This window comes from Nicotiana tabacum, chromosome 3, assembly GCF_000715075.1.
Source record: "Nicotiana tabacum cultivar K326 chromosome 3, ASM71507v2, whole genome shotgun sequence".
Taxonomy (NCBI): Eukaryota; Viridiplantae; Streptophyta; class Magnoliopsida; order Solanales; family Solanaceae; genus Nicotiana; species Nicotiana tabacum.
This window is the reverse complement of record NC_134082.1, coordinates 212,013,992-212,038,065: the sequence shown is the minus strand read 5'-3', so window position 1 is coordinate 212,038,065 and position 24,074 is coordinate 212,013,992. Positions and strand designations below refer to the sequence as shown.

General features: G+C 35.2%; 1 protein-coding gene, 1 long non-coding RNA gene and 1 other non-coding gene across 4 annotated transcripts; 2 read left to right on the top strand and 1 right to left on the bottom strand.

Annotated features, from left to right (window-relative positions):
• Positions 1-4,367: 4,367 nt before the first annotated feature.
• LOC107769464 (uncharacterized) lies at positions 4,368-7,274 on the top strand. The gene is made up of 5 exons (XR_001644401.2): positions 4,368-4,456; positions 4,866-4,993; positions 5,109-5,220; positions 6,042-6,207; positions 6,581-7,274. It is a non-coding gene; the product is annotated as an uncharacterized LOC107769464 (long non-coding RNA).
• A 3,927-nt stretch (positions 7,275-11,201) lies between these two features.
• Positions 11,202-11,273, top strand: TRNAD-GUC (transfer RNA aspartic acid (anticodon GUC)). The gene has a single exon. It is a non-coding gene; the product is annotated as a tRNA-Asp (tRNA).
• A 1,240-nt stretch (positions 11,274-12,513) lies between these two features.
• LOC107769462 (serine/threonine-protein kinase STY13) lies at positions 12,514-16,899 on the bottom strand. Of its 2 annotated transcripts, XM_016588682.2 has the most exons (7): positions 16,189-16,898; positions 15,655-15,787; positions 15,354-15,549; positions 14,078-14,202; positions 13,815-13,973; positions 12,924-13,276; positions 12,514-12,813 (listed from the first exon to the last, which is right to left on the bottom strand). In XM_016588682.2, exons 1-6 carry the CDS (start codon positions 16,317-16,319, stop codon positions 12,962-12,964), a joined length of 1,059 nt encoding a protein of 352 aa, XP_016444168.1. In that variant the 5' UTR covers positions 16,320-16,898; the 3' UTR covers positions 12,514-12,813; positions 12,924-12,961. The 2 variants fall into 2 exon arrangements, with proteins under 2 accessions (XP_016444168.1, XP_016444167.1); XM_016588681.2 differs by having other exon boundaries at positions 12,514-13,276; positions 16,189-16,899.
• Positions 16,900-24,074: the final 7,175 nt, after the last annotated feature.

The following is a 24,074-nucleotide window of genomic DNA, read 5'->3' as shown; positions in this document are numbered from 1 at the left end:
CATTTGAATGAAGATAGTATCACCTCTGCTGAATAGCAGCAGGTCATCTGCAAACCCCAGTTGAATGATATTTAACTTATCACACCTAGGATGGAAGTTGAAATCCGGCTTATACCTTAGTGTTTTAAAGCTTCTTGTAAGATACTCCATACGCAGTACAAATAAAAAAAAGTGATAATGGATCCCCGTGCCTTAGTCATCTTCTAGCATGAAATGGTTCCATTGGTTCTCCATTGATGAGGATAGAATATAAAACAGTTTTTATGCATACCATGATCCATTTTACAAACTTCTCTGGCATTCCTAGTTGGTTCAACACTTGTTCTAAGAAATCACATTCTATAGAATCATATGCCTTTTGCAGGTCCAATTTTATCATACATTTAGGAGAGATGCCCTTCCTTCCATACCCTTTTACCAGCTCATGACTTAGGATTATGTTATCTGTTATAACTCTTCCAAGAATAAAACCAGACTGACTCTTGTCAACTAGGTGATCCATCACTCCTTGCAATCTGCTGGTCAATATTTTTGATATGATCTTGTACAATACTGTGCAACATGAAATAGGTCTGAAATCTTTGACAGTTGAAGGGTGTTGAATCTTAGGGATCAAGGTAACAGTTGTTACATTAATAGGTCTGTACATTTCAGCTTTGTTTGAAGAATTGGAGCACCGCCTCAGATACTTCTTGCCATGTAATCCCCCATGTCTTCTTAAAGAACTTTGAGTTGAAACCATCACATCTTGGGGCCTTTAGTTCATCTATTCCCTTCAAAGCAAGTTGTATCTCTTCCATAGTAACATATTCAATTAGTTTTAACTGTTGCTTTCTGTCTAGTACATTGCCCTCCTTCATGATGCTTGGTTGAATGGCTAGTATGCTATGAGCTGCTGCTCTCAATAACCCTTTGTAGAATCCCACTATTTCCATTTCTATTGCTTCTCTAGACTGAATAATTTCACCAGCTGTATTTTGGAGACTTCTAATCTTATTTTGATTTACTCTATTCTTCATGCTAGCAAAAAAGAAAGCTGTATTGTGGTCCGCTAGCTTCAACCATTGATTCCTAGATTTCTGCTTATATATACTTTCCTCTATAGTTATCCATTTTTCCAATTGCTTCTTTAGCTTTTTCTCTTCTTCAGACCTCTGTGTTGCTGCACTTATAGTTCCCATCTGCCCTTGTAACTCTTGTAACCTTTGTCTTGCATTTCTAACCTTTAAATCTACTGCTTTGAATTCTTTTGTATTCAGCCTCTTTAGTGCATATCTAACTTCAGAATTTTAATTTTTTAAGTTCTCATTTGGCTATAAATTTTGGCAACTTTTTTTAATTTTTTGTTTTGAAAACCTTGTTTGATCATAGATTATGATCAATTCTTTTTTTAAATTTTTTTTAAGTTCCCAAAATCTAGTTTAGGGTAGTTTTGGGGTAAAAAAATTTCTTTCACTCACAAAATTTAAAAAAAAATTCAAATAAAATGCATGTCTAACACACAATTTCAACTTTCAAAAAATATTTTTCAAAAAATATTTTTTCAAGTTTCAATTAAATTTATGTCCAGACGCTAGCTAAGTTACGGTGTTCTAAATTAATTTTTATACATAATTAATAATTTTTTTAAAGATAAATACAATGTTTGAATTAAAGCTATTAGGTTCGATCGAACTCTTAGTCTAAATATGTGAATTATCCTTTTCGAAATACTTTCTTCATCTTTTTTTCTTTTTTGCTATTCCATCTAACGAACTATTAGTATTATATTGAGACAAGTTTGAAATATTAGTTGAGCGTGGATTAGTTTGTTGAGGTATTCACATGCTTGTAATATTTATGTATTATGAGATTTCGAAGATTGAATTGAGCTGTCTATATTTTACTATTAGAAAAACTTACTTCCAAATATTTGCAGTAAAAATTACTGAGTTGGGTTCTCACGATTAGGTTAGACTTTGGATGTTTGTGGAGGGATTTATCGTTGGGTTCCGGCAGTTGAAAGGAGAGAACTGAATCTGCCATTGTAGTTGATTTCCCAAAATCTGATTCAGGTAGGATAAGTTTCATGGCAGAACAAGCATTCAAAAGGTAAGATTTGAGATCAATAGATATATTGATCTTTGTTTTGTTTATTCTGAAAATTTTATTTTCATCAGTGTTATTGTGGTTGCTAAAGTTTGCATCTTTTTAATTCGTTACTTACAAAGGTTGATGCAGAACAAACTTGATGTTTCGCCTTCACTGTGTTACCTAACTGTATAACATTAAAAATCTATTATTTTCATTTATAGGAATTGGTGCATCCCTTGCTTCTTTCTCAGTGAAGAAACTACAAATTTATAATTGTGCTTGCGGCTGGTAATAAGATCTCCCACTCTGATTTGAAGAACTTTTACAGTTCAGTTCTCTTGCTATTGTTAACCAACCAGCTCCTTCTTCACACAATTTCTCATCTACAAGGGTCAATACTCTGTCAGGTATGTAAATATTCTGTTCATAATATGTCACAAAAAGATTTTGGTTTCTTTCCTAAGTACTCGATGCATTTAGAGCTTAAGTGATTGCCACCCTTTTTCTATATTTATTTCCCATTCCTATGCAGGTTCGTAAATTAGTCATTATCTTATGCAGTTCTTTTTTATATCGTGTTGCTCCTATATTTGACGGTAATGTCATTCAAAAATATAAGAGGGAAGAGGTAACTTTCTTTCACCGCTTTTGCATTTATGCCTTTCTTTCAAACATTTGATTGAATTGGAGAATTTATGTGGTGGCACTACATTGGTGCCATTACTATATGTACATCTATAGCATTATTCTTGTGGGAAAAAATGCCAGTATAATTTCCTATGAAGGAAGATGCTTTACACGCCAATTTTCTTGCGCGAAAATTGTTTTAGATTTTTTGGGTGTAAAAGTAGGTCATACTTTTCCAGTATAAAAAGATTGTCAATCACGTTAAATGTTGTATTGATAAAGAGTTGGAATAAACGAAAAAAATTGCAATTGTTTGAATTGAAGATTTCTGTTTGGGAAATGGCAATGGCTTTTATATCTTCAACTGCAATTTATGGCTCTCTTTCTTCATTGTCTTATGAAAAATAACCCAAAGGTACCCGTTACCTTATTCTCTCCAAATATCAACTTTTGCACTTAAATCTGTAATTTTTATGAAGATCGGAGAATTTTATCATCTGGGTTCGTTTTCTTTTCCTTTTTTGGTTTTGTTTTGGTTCTCAAAGTTTCAGTCTTTGCACTTAAAAGTGTAAATGTGATGAACATCAAGAATTTTATCATCTGAGTTTTTTTTGTATGTTTTTTTCCTTCTGGGTCTCATTTGCTGATTTTTTACATTGTCACTCAGCAAATGTATCGGCCTCAAACTTCATTGAAAGCATTGAATTTTACTCTTACGTGTTGGGCTATGAAGTCATTAGTTCCATTAGCAGCAACTATCAAATAAGCTGTTAGCCTTACAGATATTTGGCCTTTTTCAGTTTTTTACTAGCCACCCGTTTTTCTGATACATGTAAATAGGCTAATAGCTATGGGCTATAGCGTCTCACTGTAATTATATCTTCCTTAGAGTTTGTTTGTAGGATTCACGTTTAAAGAATTGTACTGACTGTTCATGTAAAATAGTGACTATTATAGCTTTCTTGGTCTGATAATTAAGATCTCTAATTTGGTTTTATAGACAAGAGGGGTTGCTCTGATGGTAAGCAACCTCCACTTCCAACCAAGAGGTCGTGAGTTCGAGTCTCCCCAAGATCAAGGTGGGCCTCTCTACCTCAGGGTAGGGGTAAGATCTGCGTACACACTACCCTCCCCAGACCCCACTAAGTGGGATTATACTGGGTTGTTGTTGTTGTTGTTGTTGTTGTTGTTGTTGTTGTTGTTGTTGTTGTTGTTGTTGTTGTTGTTGTTGTTGTTGTTGTTGTTGTTGTTGTTGTTGTTCACGTTTTAAGATTAACCCATGTAAGAATCTTTTTTATAGTTCTTCTAGCACAACGATTTGTGGAAACCTTTGGACAAATTTAATTCAAAGTATGTTCTACAATCGGGTTGTTGTTATTGTTCTATAATTGAACTGAGATCAATACATATATTCTTTATTTTGTTTATTCTGAAAAAAATTTCATCGGTATTTGGAGATTGTGGTTGCTAAAGTTTGCTTCTTTTTCATTCATCATCAGAATAAATTTGAAAATATGAACATTCTCAAGCACATCTCAGTTGTTGTTTTCTTTTGACTCCAAAAAAAGAAAATAAGAAGAATCATTAGGTTTCTCATCAGATAATGTAATAACTAATATTTGTGTATCATTGCAATTGATTTATGTATACCTCGCTGCACTTTACAGAACCTGCAAGAGAGAGCCAGGGTACAATGTTAAGATACTAAGGCGTATGCTTTTAGGTGAAAGAAAAGGGGCCAATTGAATGATATGTGGTAAGTCATGGTATGTTCTTAGATCCTTTTATGCCAAGTCATTATACTAGGATTATACTTATTTTTGTCATATGCTATACATGGTCATATTACATATTTTTGTCATATCTTATGACGTGGCAATATTGGATCAGAATACCCTTTATATATTGTCACAGTAGTGATGGAATCCCTTTAATTACATGATTATCACTTAGCAAATGTTCTTTTATATATCAAAGTTATATATACTGACAATACAAATTATTTTAACCCTTTAACTGGGTATTTTAAGTTATCATATATCATACTTGCTATGAAAGATTACATGTTATTGTAAATCAAATGAGGTTGATTTTCTCTATACACCAATGTGTAGAACTTGAACTTTTACTGATCATATCAAGCCTCTGCATAAATGCAAATTTAGATACTGAATGTCGCAACAGCACTATTAGTCAGCGGGCGAGTTGTTAACTTAGCTGAAGGAGTAGCAATCGCATATACCACACATTATTCAGGGAAAGCTCTTAACGCTCTTAATCAGTGGATTGATGTGTAAGTCAAAATCAAGTACTCCTATTTTTCAGTTCCATTAAAACAAGAATTTGTTCTTAAATTTTACTGTGTGATAGTTTTATAACTCATTATTTTGATACATACTGAAATACAGAGTGCAAAAGAATCAGTAAAGACGCTCTGCTAGAGTATGTAAGGATAAGATTATTGAGCTACTCTCAAAATTACTCCTCTGGTCATTTACTGGATCATTCGGAAGCACAAAGGTGAGGTAGTGTATGCTGACTCCAAGAAGTTCTCTCTGCTCAAAATTGAGAAAGATATTAGTTGGATGATCAATACCACCTTCGCTATTACTCCCTAGCTGCAATCTCAATATGCATTGGAATCAATTTTGTGAATATGTTGAAATAATAAGGCAAAATATACTTGAGAAAAATTACATTAAGTTGGCGGCTCTCATGAATCATAATTTTGACCTGAGACGGTAAAATATATAGACATTCTCACTCCCAAAACAATTAACTTTTATGTCATATCGCCTCTAGATTGGTTAAAAAATGAATTTATAGAAAATATTTATTTTGTGGGCTGTTTAATTTTTCTAATTGAAATTGTGATGATTGTTGCCCCATCAATGTGTTTGTTTGATGAAGTTATTATATGTAGATCTTTCATATATGCGATAGGTTATAAAAGGTGATGAAGTTTAGTTTAGTGAGAAATTGATTTTAGGATACGTATTGTAGCAGTGCTAAAGCCAGAAATTTTAACAAGGGATTCAAAAAATTCAAACTCAAGAATTATATATATATATATATATATATATATATATATATATATATATAGTTTGTTTTGCCTATTTGCAGTACGATTTTCCAATGAAGGAAATTCAATAGAACCCTCTTTCTCGGCTATATCTTCGCCACAATTTTTGAATGTACTGAAATATATGGAGGATTCCAATTGTTGACTAAACTAGATTTGGTATTGAGGTGTAGTTGATTGATTAATATGTATTGTGATAGTTTGCTAATTGTTGATTTAATTAACCATTTACGGGATTGTAGTGATTTTCTATATTTAGATTTGATATATGGCAAGTGGGTTTGGAGAATCAACTACTAGGGAAACCTCAAGTCCTTCTTGCTCCAGTAACAGTGGTAATTATAGCGATACTGGCAACTTCGAGTGCAATATTTGCTTTCATTTGGCGCATGACCCAATTGTTACTCTCTGCCGCAATAATGGAGGTAGTATATTAAGGCTTTTCTACATATTTGGACTCCTTAATGATTGTTGTTCCTTTTAAGTTCTGTACTTATCGTGTTTAATGACATATTTTTTCATCCGCGTGCGGCTGCCATTTGTAATCTAATGTGATAGGGAATAACCCATCTATTTTAGTTGGGTACCAGCTAGCAACACATGCCAAATGGGAAACTTTGAATTATGGGGTGCCTCATATAATTTGACGGAATATCCTGGAGCCATGATAATTTCGTGACATGATTTTCAGTCAGATTTTTTTGAGTCATCGACTTATGAGATATCTGACAAAGAAATATTGATATTTTGTAGTTTAATCAAGAAGCATGATTTCTTAGTTACACATCTTTTTTGCAGAAATTTTCCTTCTACCACAAGGGAAGTGAACTGCCTCATGGCCATCGAATGCTGACTAATCAACCTCTTCTTCGTAGTAGAGTGAATACAAGTATCGTTCTCATATTTAAGGTATATTCTTTTATCATGCCTTAAATATTTTCCCCCTATCTATATAAAAAAAGGAATTAGGAATTAGGTGTCATCCATATAGAAGAAATCATGTTCTTCTTAAAAAAGAAGAATAATGACTAAATTAAAACAAGAAGCTTGAAATTGTAAGTTGAATATACATGTGTTTAGTTATTCCTTTTAATGTTTAGAAATCACATTTATAGTCAATAACAGACAGTCTAAAAGCTATTGTGATTTTATTAGGATTGGCCATTGTGATGTAAAATAAATATTTTGCATAAGTATTGTTGCGGAAGGAAGGATTTTGCTAACGTTTAGATATCATACCTATAAGATTAAAATTTATTTTTAGCTACAAAAAATATAGGTTATTATGTTTCACTATGAAGTATTGATGCGAGCCTATATATTCATGTTTAAAGACCCTGATTGTTGACTTTTAACTTCATAACTTCATAACTTATATATATATTTATAAAAATCGCAGCTTCTAAATATTTGTTTGAAGAGAGTAAATCTACTTTATACTCATCATGATGCTTGCAACCTTTAGGAAAAATATTCTATTTAACCAATGCAATTTGGGGTTCATGATCATAAGTCTAGCTTTCAGCTTTATACAATTAAGTGTTAAAATAAATGATGAATTTTTTTGTTAGTACTGTAACTTTAAAACCTTTGTTAGAAGGATATGAAACTTATGCTAGAAGAAAAGTGATGAAAATATATTTGGACTTATCTGAGCTCTAAAAGTTTTGCTCCTATTAAAATCGATGTGTTTATATATGAATCGCATTCATTTTGCTAAGCCAAAAGTTTAAGCTTCAATAGTGTTCAATTGTAATAGTAAGTGTAGTACTTTGAAGCTTTGAATAATTTTGGAAATATGACGAATGAGGCAAAAATCTTTTTATTTTTCTAACTTTTTGTTTATACTTGCTTTTAGTGGCTTAAAATTTTCATATTTTAGAAAAAGTGCTTTTATCGAGGATGATAAAAAATAGTCGGTAGGGGTAAAGTTTATTTTTCTTTAAAAAAGCAGTTGGGAGTATTTTTTTTAGTAGTTATAGTTTTTTTTGTAGGTTACATTATTTTATACATATTTTCTCTACTGACTATTTTTCACTGTGTGGTATTAGTAGTACTTGATGCTATTCTATTGAGAGATTGTCATTGGGTGAGACTAGCATGATAAGTTCGAATGCAATAAGAGGATGATGGAGTTGAGCTACTGTTTTATTGATTCTCTCAAGACTTGGTCAATAATTTGTCCACAAGAAAATCGAGAAATTATGCAATTTATTTTTGTTGATTATTACTTGATTTCTTAAGAAAATGGGAATACCCTATTTTGGATCTCAAGCATACTTTCAAGGATAATTTTTTCAAGCTATTTTTGGGTCCTCATATGTTTCATTGCACGGGTTCTATTTGCTACATGCAAGACTACTTTGAAGGAAGAAAAGTGATCAAGATTAAAGATACTATGTGGTTTGTGTTGGAGATGCTTAAAATAGAATTTTGTTCGAGTTGGGGCGCCTTGATGTTTGTTTGGGACTTTAAACTGAAATTAAATTTAAACCAGAATTGATATCCTTTTTTGTTGTCATGTATCTATCGTGCTTAACGACCTATTTTACCCTTTTAAGGCCTTAGTAAGGGTGAGCTGCTTTTGGATTGAGACCCTTTATGCCGAACATAGGAATGCTTTTTTTAAAAAAAATAATTATTTATATTTATTTTCTTTTAAATTTGAGACAAGTTTTATCCTTGACCTTTGCATGAGTACATAAGATGAAAGTTCATTTATTTATTTATTTTATTTTATTTTTTTGAATGCAGTCGGTAAATTTAGTCTATAATATACCTCGGTTTCTACTATCTCTCACCGTACTGTTTTTATTTGTAATGATCCGCGCATCGCGCGGGTAAGTATACTAGTTGGGATAACAAGAGAAAATCCAAGAGAAGGATTCACTGCAGAGAGCATATCGGTTGTAGATGAAATGTTTTATAAATGACACTTTATTCTTACATGAAATGTTTTATAAATGACACTATATATTCACTCCAATAAACGTCTTCTGATAGTCATTGTTATTATTGTCATTTTATTCTTACATGAAATGTTTTATAAATGACACTTTATTTTTGTATATATAGTAATGTTGTTAAAAACTGTCTCTAGACTGTATTATTTAAAAAACATTCTTAAAGACGCAAGTTAAGAGAAGGAAAAAGAGAAATCTGCATGTCGAAACAGGAAATTAAAAAACGATTCCATTTATACAAAACTTAAAATTGCACATAGGAAAATGCCCTCCTTTTTACGTGTTCCTTGGAACAGATGCGCACGCACTGTTTTTTTTATTAAATTACCCCTCCATTTTGTAAGATGCACTTTTTTGTCTTCCATCAATAATTTACGCAGAGACCTAATAAAAAGGGATTTTGACACAATTACCTAAAAAATAAAATTATTTATTCTTGTCTATTCATTTATTTTTCTATTCATAAATTAATTACATTTCCTATTCATAGTAGTTTTTGTGGGGAATTTTTTCTTTATTCTCCAATTCTTTTTTATTTCTATGCTTCTTTCTTTTTCTTTTTCTTTTCTCCTTTTCTTTTTTCTCGTTTTTTTTTTCTTTTTTCCTTTCCTAATTTCATCTAACTTCTTTTTTTATATTCTTTTTCTCTTCATAATCTAATTTCATTTACTGTTTTCACTATTTTTTATTATTCTTTTTTTTATATTATTACTAAAGAAAATCAAATTATGTACCAATTAAATGTAGCTAATACAACCAAAAAATATTAACTAACATATAATGTTAGTATAGTATATAGCTATACCAACATGGTATACAATTGTACGCAAAGAGTTAAAAAAAATTAATTCAATTATTAAACTGAAATAATATTACTTGTCAATAAAAATTTCAAAAAATTCTAAAAGAATCCAATTGTAAGAGTATACCATTACACTATATAGCATACTATTTTATTTTATTTTTTGCATTTTCAATTTGCCCCTCACGCTGGGTAAAAACTTAAAGCAAATTAAAAGGGAAAAGGCAAGTGAATTTACGGGTAATAAGTATACTATTATAGTATATTATACTATTACAGCATACTATTATAGTATATTGCATATTGTTACAGTATACTATAACAAATATATTGTATACTATAATAGTATACTACTGCATTATAACTATATACTCCTATAGTATATTGTATATTGTAGCGATATACTATTAGGTAACTGTGTTCTTCTTCGATTATTACAATATATCGTTGCAGTATATTGTAAACTATAATAGTATACTGTTGCAGTATAGCTATATACTCCTATAGCATATTGTATACTATAGCAGTATATTATAGGGTTGTTGTGTTCTTTTCCGATTTTTGACTGAAAATTTCGATCTCAATCACCTCAAATCAGCTCCAAATGCTATCAAATTTCAGTATGAACTTCCAGAAGTATTAGTGCGGTTTATCGATTATGATAAATAAAAATGGTTTGACTCGGATTATCGATTTAGTGCAGCTTATCGATTTTCTTTGTATACCCCTACTTTGAAGAGTGAGAGTTGAATGAGAAAAGATAGAGACTTGTTTAATATTATTTAATATAATATAAGAAGAAATAAAATACTACCAGTTGGGCATGGTGACACAGCCACAACTGTCCTGGAGAAGCTAAAAGGAAGCGGGAGTTAGTTTCTCATATGGAATTAGCGGTAAATAGTTTGAGGGGTATGGTTAAGAGTGGTAAATAGTTTGGGTCTGAACATTAAAGGGTAAATAATTTGGAATTAATGGGCATAAAGTGATATTTTCTCAAATAAAAAGGTATTATCACTTTTGGCCCGCGTCGAAAACTATTTATATTTGGAACCCGAAAAATGTATAATTTTTTTTATAATTTTTATACATAACATACAAAATATATATGCATATATACAAAAAATATACTTTTTCGACTATTATTTTAAAAGCGGCTATAGAGTTTCATTTTCCCAAATAAAAAGTAGTCCTCGCCTCCTAGCACGGTGTCATTGGTATTAGACTATTATCATAGGAAGTATTGAATTTTTGTGAATATGTAGTTTATGTTAGAAGCTACTATATGCCCCCTAAAATCTGCTACGTGCCCTTAATTTTATTTTATTTTTATATAATAAAAAAAATCAGATCATGAAAAATACCCTTTTCCTCAGTTAGGCGATCAAACTATAAAATGTGCTTATTCAAGCAGTCTCTTTTGCTTTTCCTCACTTGAATGCTCAAATATGAGTATAACACATAATTTCACTTGACATTTTAAAGGTAGAATTTATGCTTTATTAATTATTATGCCAATGTACCATTTATGAAACGACTCGCTGCTTGCCACTCGATGCAAAATTACATTTTTACCTCTTAATAATGATTTATTTTAGAATTAAGTACAATAAATTAATCATAATAAAACTCCAATGCCACCACTAACAACAAAGTCGTTGTAGTATAGTGGTAAGTATTCCCGCCTGTCACGCGGGTGACCCGGGCTCGATCCCCGGCAACGGCGTTTATTTTAATATTTTTATGTGCCATAGGGCCGACAGCCGACTGTCCTGTATATGCTAATGATTGATTCATTTGTCCTAAAACTTTGTTTTTCTATTGAGTGATTTCTGTGGTGGACCAAAAGCATTAACTTTCACTGTCTGGCCAAAAGATCCAAGACCTAATTATTTTGTGTTGATCCATTTACTTGTCTACCAACCTCTACTATCCCTTTCTTTCAAATACTCATCCATTCCTATAACTTATTTTTCTGTTATATTTGCAATAAATTGGATTAATAATTATCGTTAGGAGTGAAGGTAAATTTGGTTTTGTATGTATAAGTTGTATGGGGTAAAATTGGTTGATAACATGTGGTCAAATGATGAAATGATACGTGGAACTGAAGGTAAGTAATGGACGAGTCAGGAAACAACTAATGACGAGTACAACATGTGTGACCACTGACCGGTGCTGGATAAGTTCCGAAGGGAACGTAGTAAACGATGGGAGTTCAAGGATTTGCCATCGGATAGCATTCAATGAAGGAATATTCGCTAATATTAAATGAGCGGCCGTTGCAGAGAATATTTACATTCAAGGCCTATAATTATATATTCATCAATGACTCTTTTATTCTCATTTAAGATTAAGATAGGCTTGATCCTAGTAGGGTCAAGCCATAAATAGTAGGGTCAATAGCCATTGTAAAGGGATAAAACATTATGCATGCACAAGCTATACTTTACTATTTTGCTCTCATACTTTATTATTTAGCTCTCAAATTAACACTTTTATCATCGCTTTGTTATTATTTCCACTTCTACTCTCGAAAACGCCGAGTTCGGAACCAGACTTGTTATTTTCCTTAATTTTAGCCGTTAAATGTTAGTTCTAAATTCTAATCTTAGTTCTTTATTACTTTTTGGTCAAATCGATTCGCTTATCTATAAACCACTTTACAAATTCAGTTGCATCGTTTTACGGGTAAACATAAGTTTAACTTTGCATTTTCACCCGTCGGATTACACTGTTTTGACTTGTTTCCAATAGTTTGATGAATCATTTTGAGTTCAACCCGTTGAGTTAAGTCAACAATCAGGTTATAATCCAACCTGTTTAAACTCAAGCAAGTTGATGGTTTACTAAAAATTGAGTTAATTTTGCCACATCTAGTTATCGTTTACATTAGTAGTGCAAACCTTTTATGGTTCTTGAAATATTCATATAACGTCCAAGGGAAATGTAAGAAAGTTCCTAACTTCCTATGGAACAGCTGCATTTAGCAATTCAATAATGCACCAAAATGACAGAGTCAATTTGAGGTTAAACAAAAGATTGGAGTACAGGCCTTTGGATGGACCTTATTTTTTACAACTATAATATACATCACAGCAACCCAACTCCAGCATCCAGAAACTCCTCACATTAAGTCAGAACGCGTTCGGTGTTAAAAGAGAGTCTTGATCATGCATCTTCCTGCAGCAACTTCACATCTGAATTACATGGCTGGCCGGCTGGCTTATAAAAGCTAAATCCAAAGGGTCCCTAATCGCTCGACCCTTTTGTTGTGGCGGGTGAGACAAAGAAAGACCAAAAGCTAAGTTATCTATCGATACATATAGGCTAAACTTTTTGTGAGCTTCCTAAAATATAGCTGAACTTGGAATACCTTCCGGCTAATTAACAGTTTTTTCTTTCCCTTGGGGATCAGTAACATTGGTTAAAACAGAAGAAGAATCCTCTTGGCTGATTCTCCATTGGTGTTTTAGGGGTCTCACCCGAGCCATCGCACTTGGCCATTAACGAGCTGGTACCTGGAGATTCTGGTGGCAAGACGTGATTCTCTGAGGTGAAAATCCTTGGTGGTATAGCTGGTTCTGGTGGTGAAACTGCAGAAAGATAATGTAGAAGCATCTGTATTATCTGAGTGAAGTTGGGACGAGCGTTTGGGTCCTCTTTCCAACAGGAAGTTACAATTACAGCCAAATCCTGCGGAAGATCATCAGCGCTTGGTCTCACGTTCTGCAAAACACAAAAGGTATAAACTGGGTTTAGCAAAACCAAACAACTATTAAACACAGAATCCTCTAGTTGTGCACGGTTCGAAACTCAGTTGATGACGACCCACCCCTTTTACCCTTTTCCATTTAAATACCATGATTTTGTTTGTTGTAGGGCTCAAACCTGTGGCGCGCGCCCACACATCATGCGTTACGTTCTTACCACTCTGGGCACCGGGCCCCAAGTTTCTAGAGGGTAATTATCCACGTTTCATGTTCTTCAGTCAAAAAGTTAGGTGCTTTCAGACAAAAGCAACTTTTTTTAAGTCTTCAACTGTGGGACAAACCTTTGTAAATTAAGCACATTCAGCCAAAGTTGTACAAGTGTCCCAGTGGTCCAACTGTGATGTGAAGTGTGAACCAACTAAATGCTATCATATGCCACCTCTCTCATCCTCTTTAATTCAGGAAAATTACAAATGATGATCCAACAGAAGAATAGTATTGAGATAACTAGATGACAAGGTAAAATCAATACAGAGAGACGATATGATATTTACCTTAAACGCAGCTGCATAAGCAGCCTGCAAATTAGACATGCCCTCAAATGGTAATTTGTTGTGTATGAGTTCCCACAGGACAATTGCAAAACTGTAGGCATCTACTTTGTGATTATAATGCTTCTTCTCGCCATGTCTTAAAGTGACCGTGCTATAGAGCTGCCACCAAAAATAGAGTGATAAGCCAGTTGTACTGCAGCCACAGGGTAAAAGAGAAAAGGAATGGGAAATATATTAATAAGCAGAATGGTTCAAGAATTAACCTCTGGAGCCATCCAGCGATAAGTTCCAGTTTCAGCAGTCATCATCTCTGTCAACGACTCTTCTCTTGCCAAACCAAAATCCGCAAGTTTGACAGTTTTGTGGTCCGCTGTCAAAAGCAAGTTCTCTGGAAGTAAAAGCAAATAGAACCAAATCAGAAAATCTTAGAAAGAAAAGAAAAAATCCATGGTTATGCTACTAAAGGCATTGTAATTTTTAACAGTTTAGAAATATCGATAAATGTTTGTTAACGCCCTCAATTAGCAACGAAGACATAAAGTTTGAAACCATTGCTGACCCTAGACAAGTCCAGGTCATACTAATAGCCAATGGGCCAAAAGAGATAACTATTATAATTATTTTCAGGTTTTCCAAAGATTGAAAATTAAACAAGCTTATATTTAGAAAATGTTATGCACCCTCATGAGAGATAGAATTGTAGTAAAACGACGTGAACTTCTCATTTAGGATCAGAATGTCTAAGAAATTATTTTCCTGACCTTTGAAGAAGAAAATATGTAAAGGTCAATTTTTTAGACCACTGTACTATTAAGGATGATCGGTAAAGTATCTTCTTTTATAGCACTTGCCGGGAATTTATTCCAGTTAAAGTTTCTTCCTACTGACCTGGGTACTGTAGTGTTGTCAAGAATCTAGCTCTGTAATATTACACCATAGAAGAGCATCTTAAGATTACTATCAATATTTACATTATCCTGTTCTACTCACCCAGAGACAAAAATAGGATCAGAACAACACCGGCAATAAACCCAGTGTAATCTCACATGTGGGGTCTGGGGAGGATAGTGTATACGCAAACCTTACCCCTACCTTGTGGAGGTAGAGAGCTAGTTTCTGAGTAGCAACACCAATGGAGACTTGAAAACCTTTTTTTCTTTTTTTTCTTATAAGCAGAATAATTGGCAAAAGAAAGGACGCAACAAGGGATATTACTGCCTTTTTCTATCCGTAAGAATGTTAATGTTTATTAGTGATCTAGTACCATATAGTACTAACTAGCTTCCATTTTCAAAGAATTACTCACAGAACATAACTAGAGATCAAGACCAGATAAAAGTTAAAAGATCAGTGGTAATTTCGGACCACACCTCTATTCATGTCTCAACTAATCTGTCAAAATAAGCACTTTGAGACCCCGGTGAAAATTTTAAATGAGTGTGTGTACCAAACTCAACAAGCACCAAGTGTCAGTTGGAATAGTCTAAATCTTTAAAATATATATATATATATTCCCGAAGAGGGATATGTATAAGTTACCAGGTTTTAGGTCACGATGAATGATTCCATGAGAGTGCAAGCATTCCATTCCACGAGCTATATCAAGTGCAAATCTAATAGCAACAGCCGTATCCAAACACCTCGGTCTCATGCTCACCAAGTATTTTCTTAACGTCCCACCGAGAAGAAGTTCAGTTACAATCACCATGACAGGCTCCTTGCAAGCTCCTATAAACTGTAAACGAGAAAAGAAATCAAAATCCATCACAAATTTAACCCTCTTAATCATTACTCATCAAATAGATCATATTCAAACAAAGTTTCGGAACATAAAAACAACCTTCACTAAGTTCTTGTGCTGAACCCTGGATAACATTGCAACCTCCCTCCCGAAACGAGCTTCCCTCTTAGCGATCTCCTCTGGCGTTTCCCCTTTATGAACAATCTTTATCGCTACATTCTGGTTTTTGTATCTGCGATTAACCCAACCAAAAAAAAAGAGAGATAAGTAACTAAAGGACCACAAAACAACATCATACCAGAAATTTAAGCAATATCAACTTTACTAACTAGCCACACTTTCAAATCACCTTCACTTAAGTATTAAGGACAAATTCTTAATTCTTGTAACAAAACATTATCCTAAAATCAAACTATTGAACTAGCTGAATGAAATCAAACAGTAAATGGCAGCACAGTGCACCAAGCTCTCGCAATGCATTTCTGCACTAAGTTTGTTTTTCTGAGATCAAACAGTAATCCAATAAAAATAGAACCTTGCAGTATTATTACTTAAAATAAACAAACAACTCTTACAGATCAGTAAAAAAACACAATTTTACTAAGTCAAGATTCAATAAAAAGTCAAACTTACTTTCCCTCATACACTTTGGCATGAGCACCTTCTCCAATCTTAGGACCAACAAAAAGAAGCTTTGGATCAATCAACCATTTTGTCTCTAAATTAAACTCTTCTCCAGTATAAAATCCATTAGCAGATCCCATTTCAAAACCCCAAATGCTCAATCAACAACTTAAGAAAATGAACTAACACATCTATTTGACTACCAAAATCATAATACTTAACAATAATTCACTAAGCATTTGAATACTCAAGCATAAAGTACAAAGCTTTGGCCTTTATGACATGAACAATAAAAACTTAGTACTACTTTTATGCTTTTAAACAACAGAAAATGAACCCCACAAAATATCACAACAAGAAGCACCAGAATTTTCAGCTGGTTTACTTAAAATTAAACAAAACTGGTCACAAAAATAGTAGATCAAGAAAATATTTTTTCTGGATAAATAGGCTGAAGGAGTGAAGATGCTGCTAATGAATAGAATAAGGTGAAAGAAACTGAAAGATGGAGACTTTAGTTAGTGGTAAAGACTTTATTTTTAAGTTGCTTTGCTCTCAACGCGTAGTCAGTTTTCTGTATATATAATTTTTTTTATTTTTTTTTTGGTTCTTGATCTGCAAAGAAAAAGATAAAGCCGTGAGGAGGAAGGTGATGTGTGTGTGAAGAAGAAACTGCGGGAGGGTCGATTATTTATTTATTTATTTTGTCCTTTTGAATTATTTTGAGGAGACAAGAAGAAATTATTTAAGGAGAGTAAATGGAGACAAGAAAGGGTAGAATGGGAAAATAGGAAGATGCCGTTGAAAAAGATATTATATTTTTATTTGAGATTTAAAGAAAAAAGTATTCGTACTTGCACATGGAAGATGGAAGAAATAAGTAGAATAGATCCTATTATTCCCTTCCAACATTTGTAAGTTGGTGAGATAGAATATTAGGGGGTCGTTTGATTGAAAAGTTTAGGAAAATTAAACTTTAACGTGTACTCTCGCATAAAATAACATAATGCTTCAATTTATATAAATAAAAATAATTTATATATAAATGATGGGATATTTGTTTGATTGTATAAGAAAAGTTACTGTAGGAGCTGTACATAACCACATTACTTTTTCGACGACTCAAACCTGTAATTGCAAAGTTGAAGGTGAACAAAGCTTATCACTTGAACAATTCTTACTTGTCGTACAAGTATAATTAATATATGCATTAGTGTATTGGTTAAAATTTGGCAACTCGGTAATTGTAGATAAGTCGTGCCAAGGACAGGGTCGACCACGACACGATAATGTAGGGGTCGCCCTCGTAAGGGTCATTGCCGAGGATGCATAACGGGAACTGCAATTATAACGGTAGGGTGTGCTAAGAAAAAGGGGGCCAGGAATATTCCTTTTAATATCCCTTATATTGTACTTTTTAGGGTTTCTTGGGAATATCCCTTATAAATAAGAAGAGATAGAGAACAAAAAGGATCTAGACTTTTTGACAAGAGCACATTGTAAAGGTTGACAAAAGAGAATATACAAAAGTTGTCTTGTTCACTAATTTTATTATTCAGGCATAAGTTGTTCAATTTTTGTTCACAAGATCCGAAGATTCCATATCTATCTTTACTTCTCACATTTCCACGTCGTTGACGGGAGAAAGGAACATTCCAATTATACAATAATTGGGTGGTAGATCCTTTCTTATTACACTTATTGTCATTATCTACATTTATTACATATTCTTGCTATCATATTCACTATCAATCATTGAGTATTAAATCCGTTATTTAACGTTTTTTAGCACTGTTCACCTTGCGAGTATCCTGTTATATTCGGTCTAGAAGTTATTAAGTTTAACTAAGACTTGCCCTTTAATTCATCATTAATTGGTTTAACTAAAAGGTTTAATACTTTTTTGCTCAAACAATTTGGTGTCGTCTGTGAGGAGGTTTTAGTTGAAATTTTAGTTCCGTATAGATAAAAAAAGAAAAGAAATAGTCATCTCTTCTTCATTTGCACAAACTAACAGTGGCAGGAAAAGGAGATGTAAGACAGAAAGCAATAGCAGGCATCACTACCAACATTTTGAACGCCATCAACGAAGATGGCAGGGAAGATAATGAGAACGTGACGCCCAGCACTACAGCCAGGTGGAGTAATTCACCTTCCCCTCATGAAAGTGTAACCGCCTCGCACGAAAGGGGAGCCTCCATGTCTACAGCTGAGGAAGCACCACAATCAGTGAAAAAATTACTGGAAGAGTGGGTGACAAGCACTCTAAATAACATACTCGACAAACGCGTTCAAAGAGAGAATAGAAACACCACACAAGCCGATACCACAATGATCACCGGCAAATAGCCCGCCCAGCAAACACGTAACACTTACAACACTATTGATGCAGATAATGACGCACTTGCGGCCATTCTAAAGAAAATGGAAGAAATGGAAAACGAAAACAAGGCGCTCCACGATCAGATGAGGGAACATCAAGAAAGGGTTGATAAGATGTCGGGCGCCCCAAAGTTGCTACCAAAACGAGATGTTGGCCGGTTCGTCGAACAACCGTACAATGAGGAAGCTGCTCCACATGCCATTCCCAAGACCTTCAAAATGCCACTGTACTTGAAGATATACGATGGTACTATAGACCCCAAAGATCACATCGTCCATTACGTCACAACGGTGAAGGGCAACGACCTTTCGAAGGAGCAAGTACCATCAGTGTTACTGAAAAAGTTCGGTGAAACCCTAACGAGGGGAGCCTTAACCTGGTACTCACAATTGTCGGCATGGTCAATAACAACGTTCGAATAAATTTCCGACAAGTTCATCACCGCCCATGCCGGGGCTAAAAAGGCGAAGGCCAGGGTAAATGATATATTCGCCGTTAGGCAGCCTGGCAAGGGACTTAGGGACTTCCTCACCCGGTTTAATAGAGTGAGAATGAGCCTACCAAATATATCAGAAGGGATGGCGGTAGCAGCTTTCCAGAACGGGTTGAACAGGAACGGGTCTAAAGAAACTAGAAAGTTATTAAGTAGGCTCACGAAATACCCTCCCACCACTTGGGAAGAAATCCACGATGCCTACTGCACCGAGGTGAGAGCTAACAAGGAAGACCTTAACGGTTTGACCCAACGGTTGACATTAGTCCAAATGGAGTTGAGAAAAGATCGTCGTAATGACAGTCGAAGAGATCAGTCAGGTCCCCGTATCAACCGAGAAAGGCATCAACCCTACGTCAGAACAGCCATCCCATCGTCTTCTTAACATGCAGAAGGGTCGTCTAGGCCACATACAGAGACTCAGCCAAACGAAAGAGGTATGCCTCCACTCTTATCTGCTCATAATTTTTGTGTTTCCCCTTCAGAAATAGTGTACGCACTAGAGAAACTTGGCACAAAGGTGAAGTGGCCACAAAAAATGAAGTCCGACCCAAGTACCCGAAAGTCGAACGTCCTTTGTGAATTTCACCAGGAGCGGGGTCACAAAATCGAGGACTACATAGCTCTACGGCAAGAGGTAGTAAACATGCTGAACCAAGGGCACCTGAGGGAGCTGATGAGCGACCGTGGACGAGCCAGCTTCGGTCGCAGACGTGAACAACACCAGGGCCCTCCAAAGCTACCCTTCATCGCCCGCACAATCCAAATGATCGTCAGCGGAGGCGATGAAGCAGTGATCAACCATATGAAGTTTATCACCACACACAAACTGAAGTGGTCGATCACCCACGAACGATATGACGAGCTCAGAGACAATATCATCTTTGATAAGTCAGATACCGACGGTTTGACTTTCCCTTATTTCGATGATCTTGTTATTACTTTACGTATTTCAGATACTAATATGAAAATAATAATGGTAGACGACGGAAGCGGCGCGTGTATTATCCACCCTCGAGTTCTCACACAAATGAGGTTCGAAGATAAGATAGTACCACGTTGCATAACACTAATAGGTTTTAATAATACAGTTGAGCGAACCTTAGGGGAGATAACACTACCCGTTCTAGCCAGAGGCGTCACCCTAGAAACAACGTTCTATGTCATAAACCAAGACACAACTTACAATGCCATCCCGTCAAGCCTGTATCAAGCAATCAAGTTCCCTACTCCATGGGGGATATTTAGCATCCGAGGCGAATGACGCACTGCCCAAGAATGCTATCGTATCACTCAGGATTGCACATACACTTAACAACTAAAGGGAACAGACCTAGAAGCATAGTAATTACCAAAGTCGGGGACTGAACTCGACGCACAAACATACGTCATCAAGGACCCCGACATCGTGGAAGCCGCAGGGTCAATGGTAGAAGACCCTGATCCCATCTAACTGGACAGCAGCGACAGCAGCAAGAAGGCTTACATCGGACACAAACTCTCAAAACCAGGTAAATTTCATAAGTTTTTAATTGACAATGCCGATTTGTTCGCCTTCTCCTATGCAGATATGTCAGGTATCCTGAAAGACGTTGCCACACACAAGTTGAACATCGACCCACTCTACCCCCTAGTGCGGCAAATAAGAAGAAAATTTAATACCACAATTAACGAGGCCGTCAGTGATGAAGTAGATAAGCTACTCGCCAACGGTTCCATCCACAAATAAAAATACCCTCAATAGGTCGCCAATGTGGTCATGGTATAAAGAAAAACGGGAAATGGAGAATGTGCGTGGATTTCACAGAACTAAACAAGGCCTGCCTGAAAGACTCCTTCCCATTACCTCACATTGACCGGTTCATCGACGCAACAGCGGGGTATGGATTGTTAAGATTATTGGACGCTTACTCAGGTTACAACCAAATCCTCATAGAGGAGGAGGACCAATGTCACGACCCGGATTTCCACCGTCGGGATCGTAATTACGCCTACTCTTAAAAGCTAGGCAAGCCAATAGATACATTTCTAACACATTAAATATTAACCCAAATAGTAATAAATAATAGCTAAAACTAAGCAGATATAAAGTGCGGAAGTTTCATAACAGTTCAAAACCTTAAAACAAGGCTACCCCTACGATCAAGTGTCACACTTTTCAAATGTCTAAGAATTTATACAAATACTGGTTTAAAGGAAAAATTTATTTGTTTCTCAAAATGAAAGAAAACAGGAACTAAGATAGAGGGAAGGGGACTCTAGGGTTTGCGAGAGCCGGCATATCTACCTTGGGTCTTATGTGGACTGAAAGTAGCAACCTCGAACTCTGATCAGTATGATCCAGTACCAGAATTTGCATAGAAAGTGCAGAGAGCAGTATCATTACAACCAACCCCATGTACTGGTAAGTGGCAAGCCTAACCTCGGCGAAGTAGTGACGAGGCTAGGACACGACAAACAATATAAATATGTGCAGTTAAACAATATACTAACAGAATAACAAGTAGTAAAAGCTGAGCAGAAATGAACGGGAAGGGGCAACATACTATGGGGGTTCCAACACAAAGAATCACAGCAGTAAATGAATCTAAACAGCTAGAACGCATGAACCGATAACAACAAATAAACACAGCAAACAGAAAATGCACGGCATCACCCTTCGTGTTTTTACTCTCAATCCTCACCATGCAATCAATAATAGAAACATGCACGACATCACCTTTTGTGCTTTATCACTCATCCTCACCATATGAAAAATATAAATATGCACGACATCACCCTTCGTGATTTATCACTCTTCCTCGCCATATGAGAAATGTAAATGTGCACGGCATCACCCCTCGTGCTTTATCACTCTTCCTTACCATATGCATAAATAGAAATGTACACGACATCACCTTTCGTACTTTATCACTCTTCCTCACTATATGCATAAATAGAAATCTGCACGACATCACCCTTCGGGCTTTATCACTCGTCCTCACCATAAGCAACAACAAAAACAATAACAACCCGGCAAGGGCATCACAATCAAATAACTTTATTTCATCATTTAATTTCACAACAAAAATCTCAACTTGAGCCAGTACTCAACCAATATCTAAAACCAAGTAAAACATAGTAAGACTTGTTTAACATGAGTAATAACTAGTTTCAGCAAGAACAAACGTATAAAGGAACACAACGGTCACAAGTATAAGACTCACTCGCATGCCATGACCCTACAATAACATATAGATACTCGTCACCACACTTATATATTGTACTTAACAACTAAAAAAGTAGCAAACAAGGCAACAACACCTAATCCCTCAAACTAAAGTTAGCCACAACACTTACCTCGATTCCACGACCACAATCAAACCTTGATTACCGTTTTACCTCCCGATTCCACCTCCAATCCGCTTGTATATAATCATAATTAACTTAATAACATAAATAAATACTAAAGAACTCAATTCCAATGCTTGATTATAGGTTTCCCAACATTTTTCCCAAAAAGTAAAAAACCAACCCCGAGCCCGCTTGGTCAAAACTCGAAGTTCGAACCAAAACCCGATTACCCATTCACCCCCGAGCTCGGATATATAATTGGTTTGGAATCCGACCTCAATTTGAGGTCTAAATCCCCAAATTTTGAAATTCCTAAATTCGACCCAAAAACACCCAATTTACCCATGAAAATCCCTAGAGTTTGTGATGAAATCTTGTAAAAAAATAGAATAGATTGAAGGAAATGAGTTAGAAATTGTTTACCTATGGGAAGAACTCTTCTTTAGAAAATCGCCTATGGGAACTTAGGGTTTGAAAATTTGAGAGAATGAGTTGAAATCCCGTCTAAGTTGTGTTTTGATCAGTTGCAGATGTTGCATTTGCGACCAGAGCTTCGCAATTGCCAAGCTCGCAAATGCGAGAGAGGTATCGCAAAATGCGAACCTGCTGCATATTTGCTACTGTCGCAATTACGAACCTTTGGTCGCAATTGTGATGGTTGCCCCTCCCTGATGACTTCGCAAATGCGAAGATACGTTCGCAAATGCAAACTATGCTGGCTCGGGTCATCATCGCTGTAAGCACGTGATTTTTGACCCTCCCCGGGAATTTTTACGTTCTTAAGCTTAAATATCTAATTTAGGACTAGTATAGCTATTTTAACTATTTTTACTTTATTTCGGTGCAAAAAGAAAATTTCAAAAAATATATATATAAATTTTAGTTTATGTATCTCTCATAAACTTGAAAAATACAAAAATTGTACTTTATTTTGGTACTTTATATAAATTCGAAAATTACAAAAAAAATATATAGTTCTATTAATGTTTGCAGTCATTATAATTTTGAAAAATACAAAAAATATTACTTCATATTTTTGTCTTTATTAAAAAACGAAAATTACAAAAAAAATAGTTTTATTAATATTTTGTAGTTATTTTAAATCTTGAAAAATATTAAGAAAATAATATAGTTTTGTTTTAAATAATTAGTCTTATTTTAGTAGCTATTTTGCTTACATAGGACTAGTTAAGCAACGTTTTTCTATTTCTCGGGTCCGGGCAAAAGAATAATATTCGGGTTCAAACTACCCGGTTTTAGGCCTAATTTCGGACCTAACCCATAAAAACCGTGTCCAGGACACTTGGGGAACCCCACCACGTGTGGGGGACATAAACCTTGAACCCCACCACGCGTGGGGCTCATTTTTCTTGACAAGCCCATGCTAAATACACGGACAAACACAAAAGAAAGGGGAGAAGAAACAAAACGGAGAGGAATTTTGGGAAAATTTTCGAAACAATACTACTGTTCACTCATCTTCTTCCTAAAGGAGGAAGAAGAACTAAACCCTAGAAAAAGAAAAAAAGAAAAAACAGAAAAAAACCTACGAAGCCCAGCCCCCGGACCACCCTTTTCCTCCCAAACACCACCCCGTCGCTGCCCGTCGACCACTGCCCAAGCAGGCCCGTCGTCAACCTCCATTGCCGCCCGCTGCAAGCTCTCGTCGTCCCTAACCAACGCCTA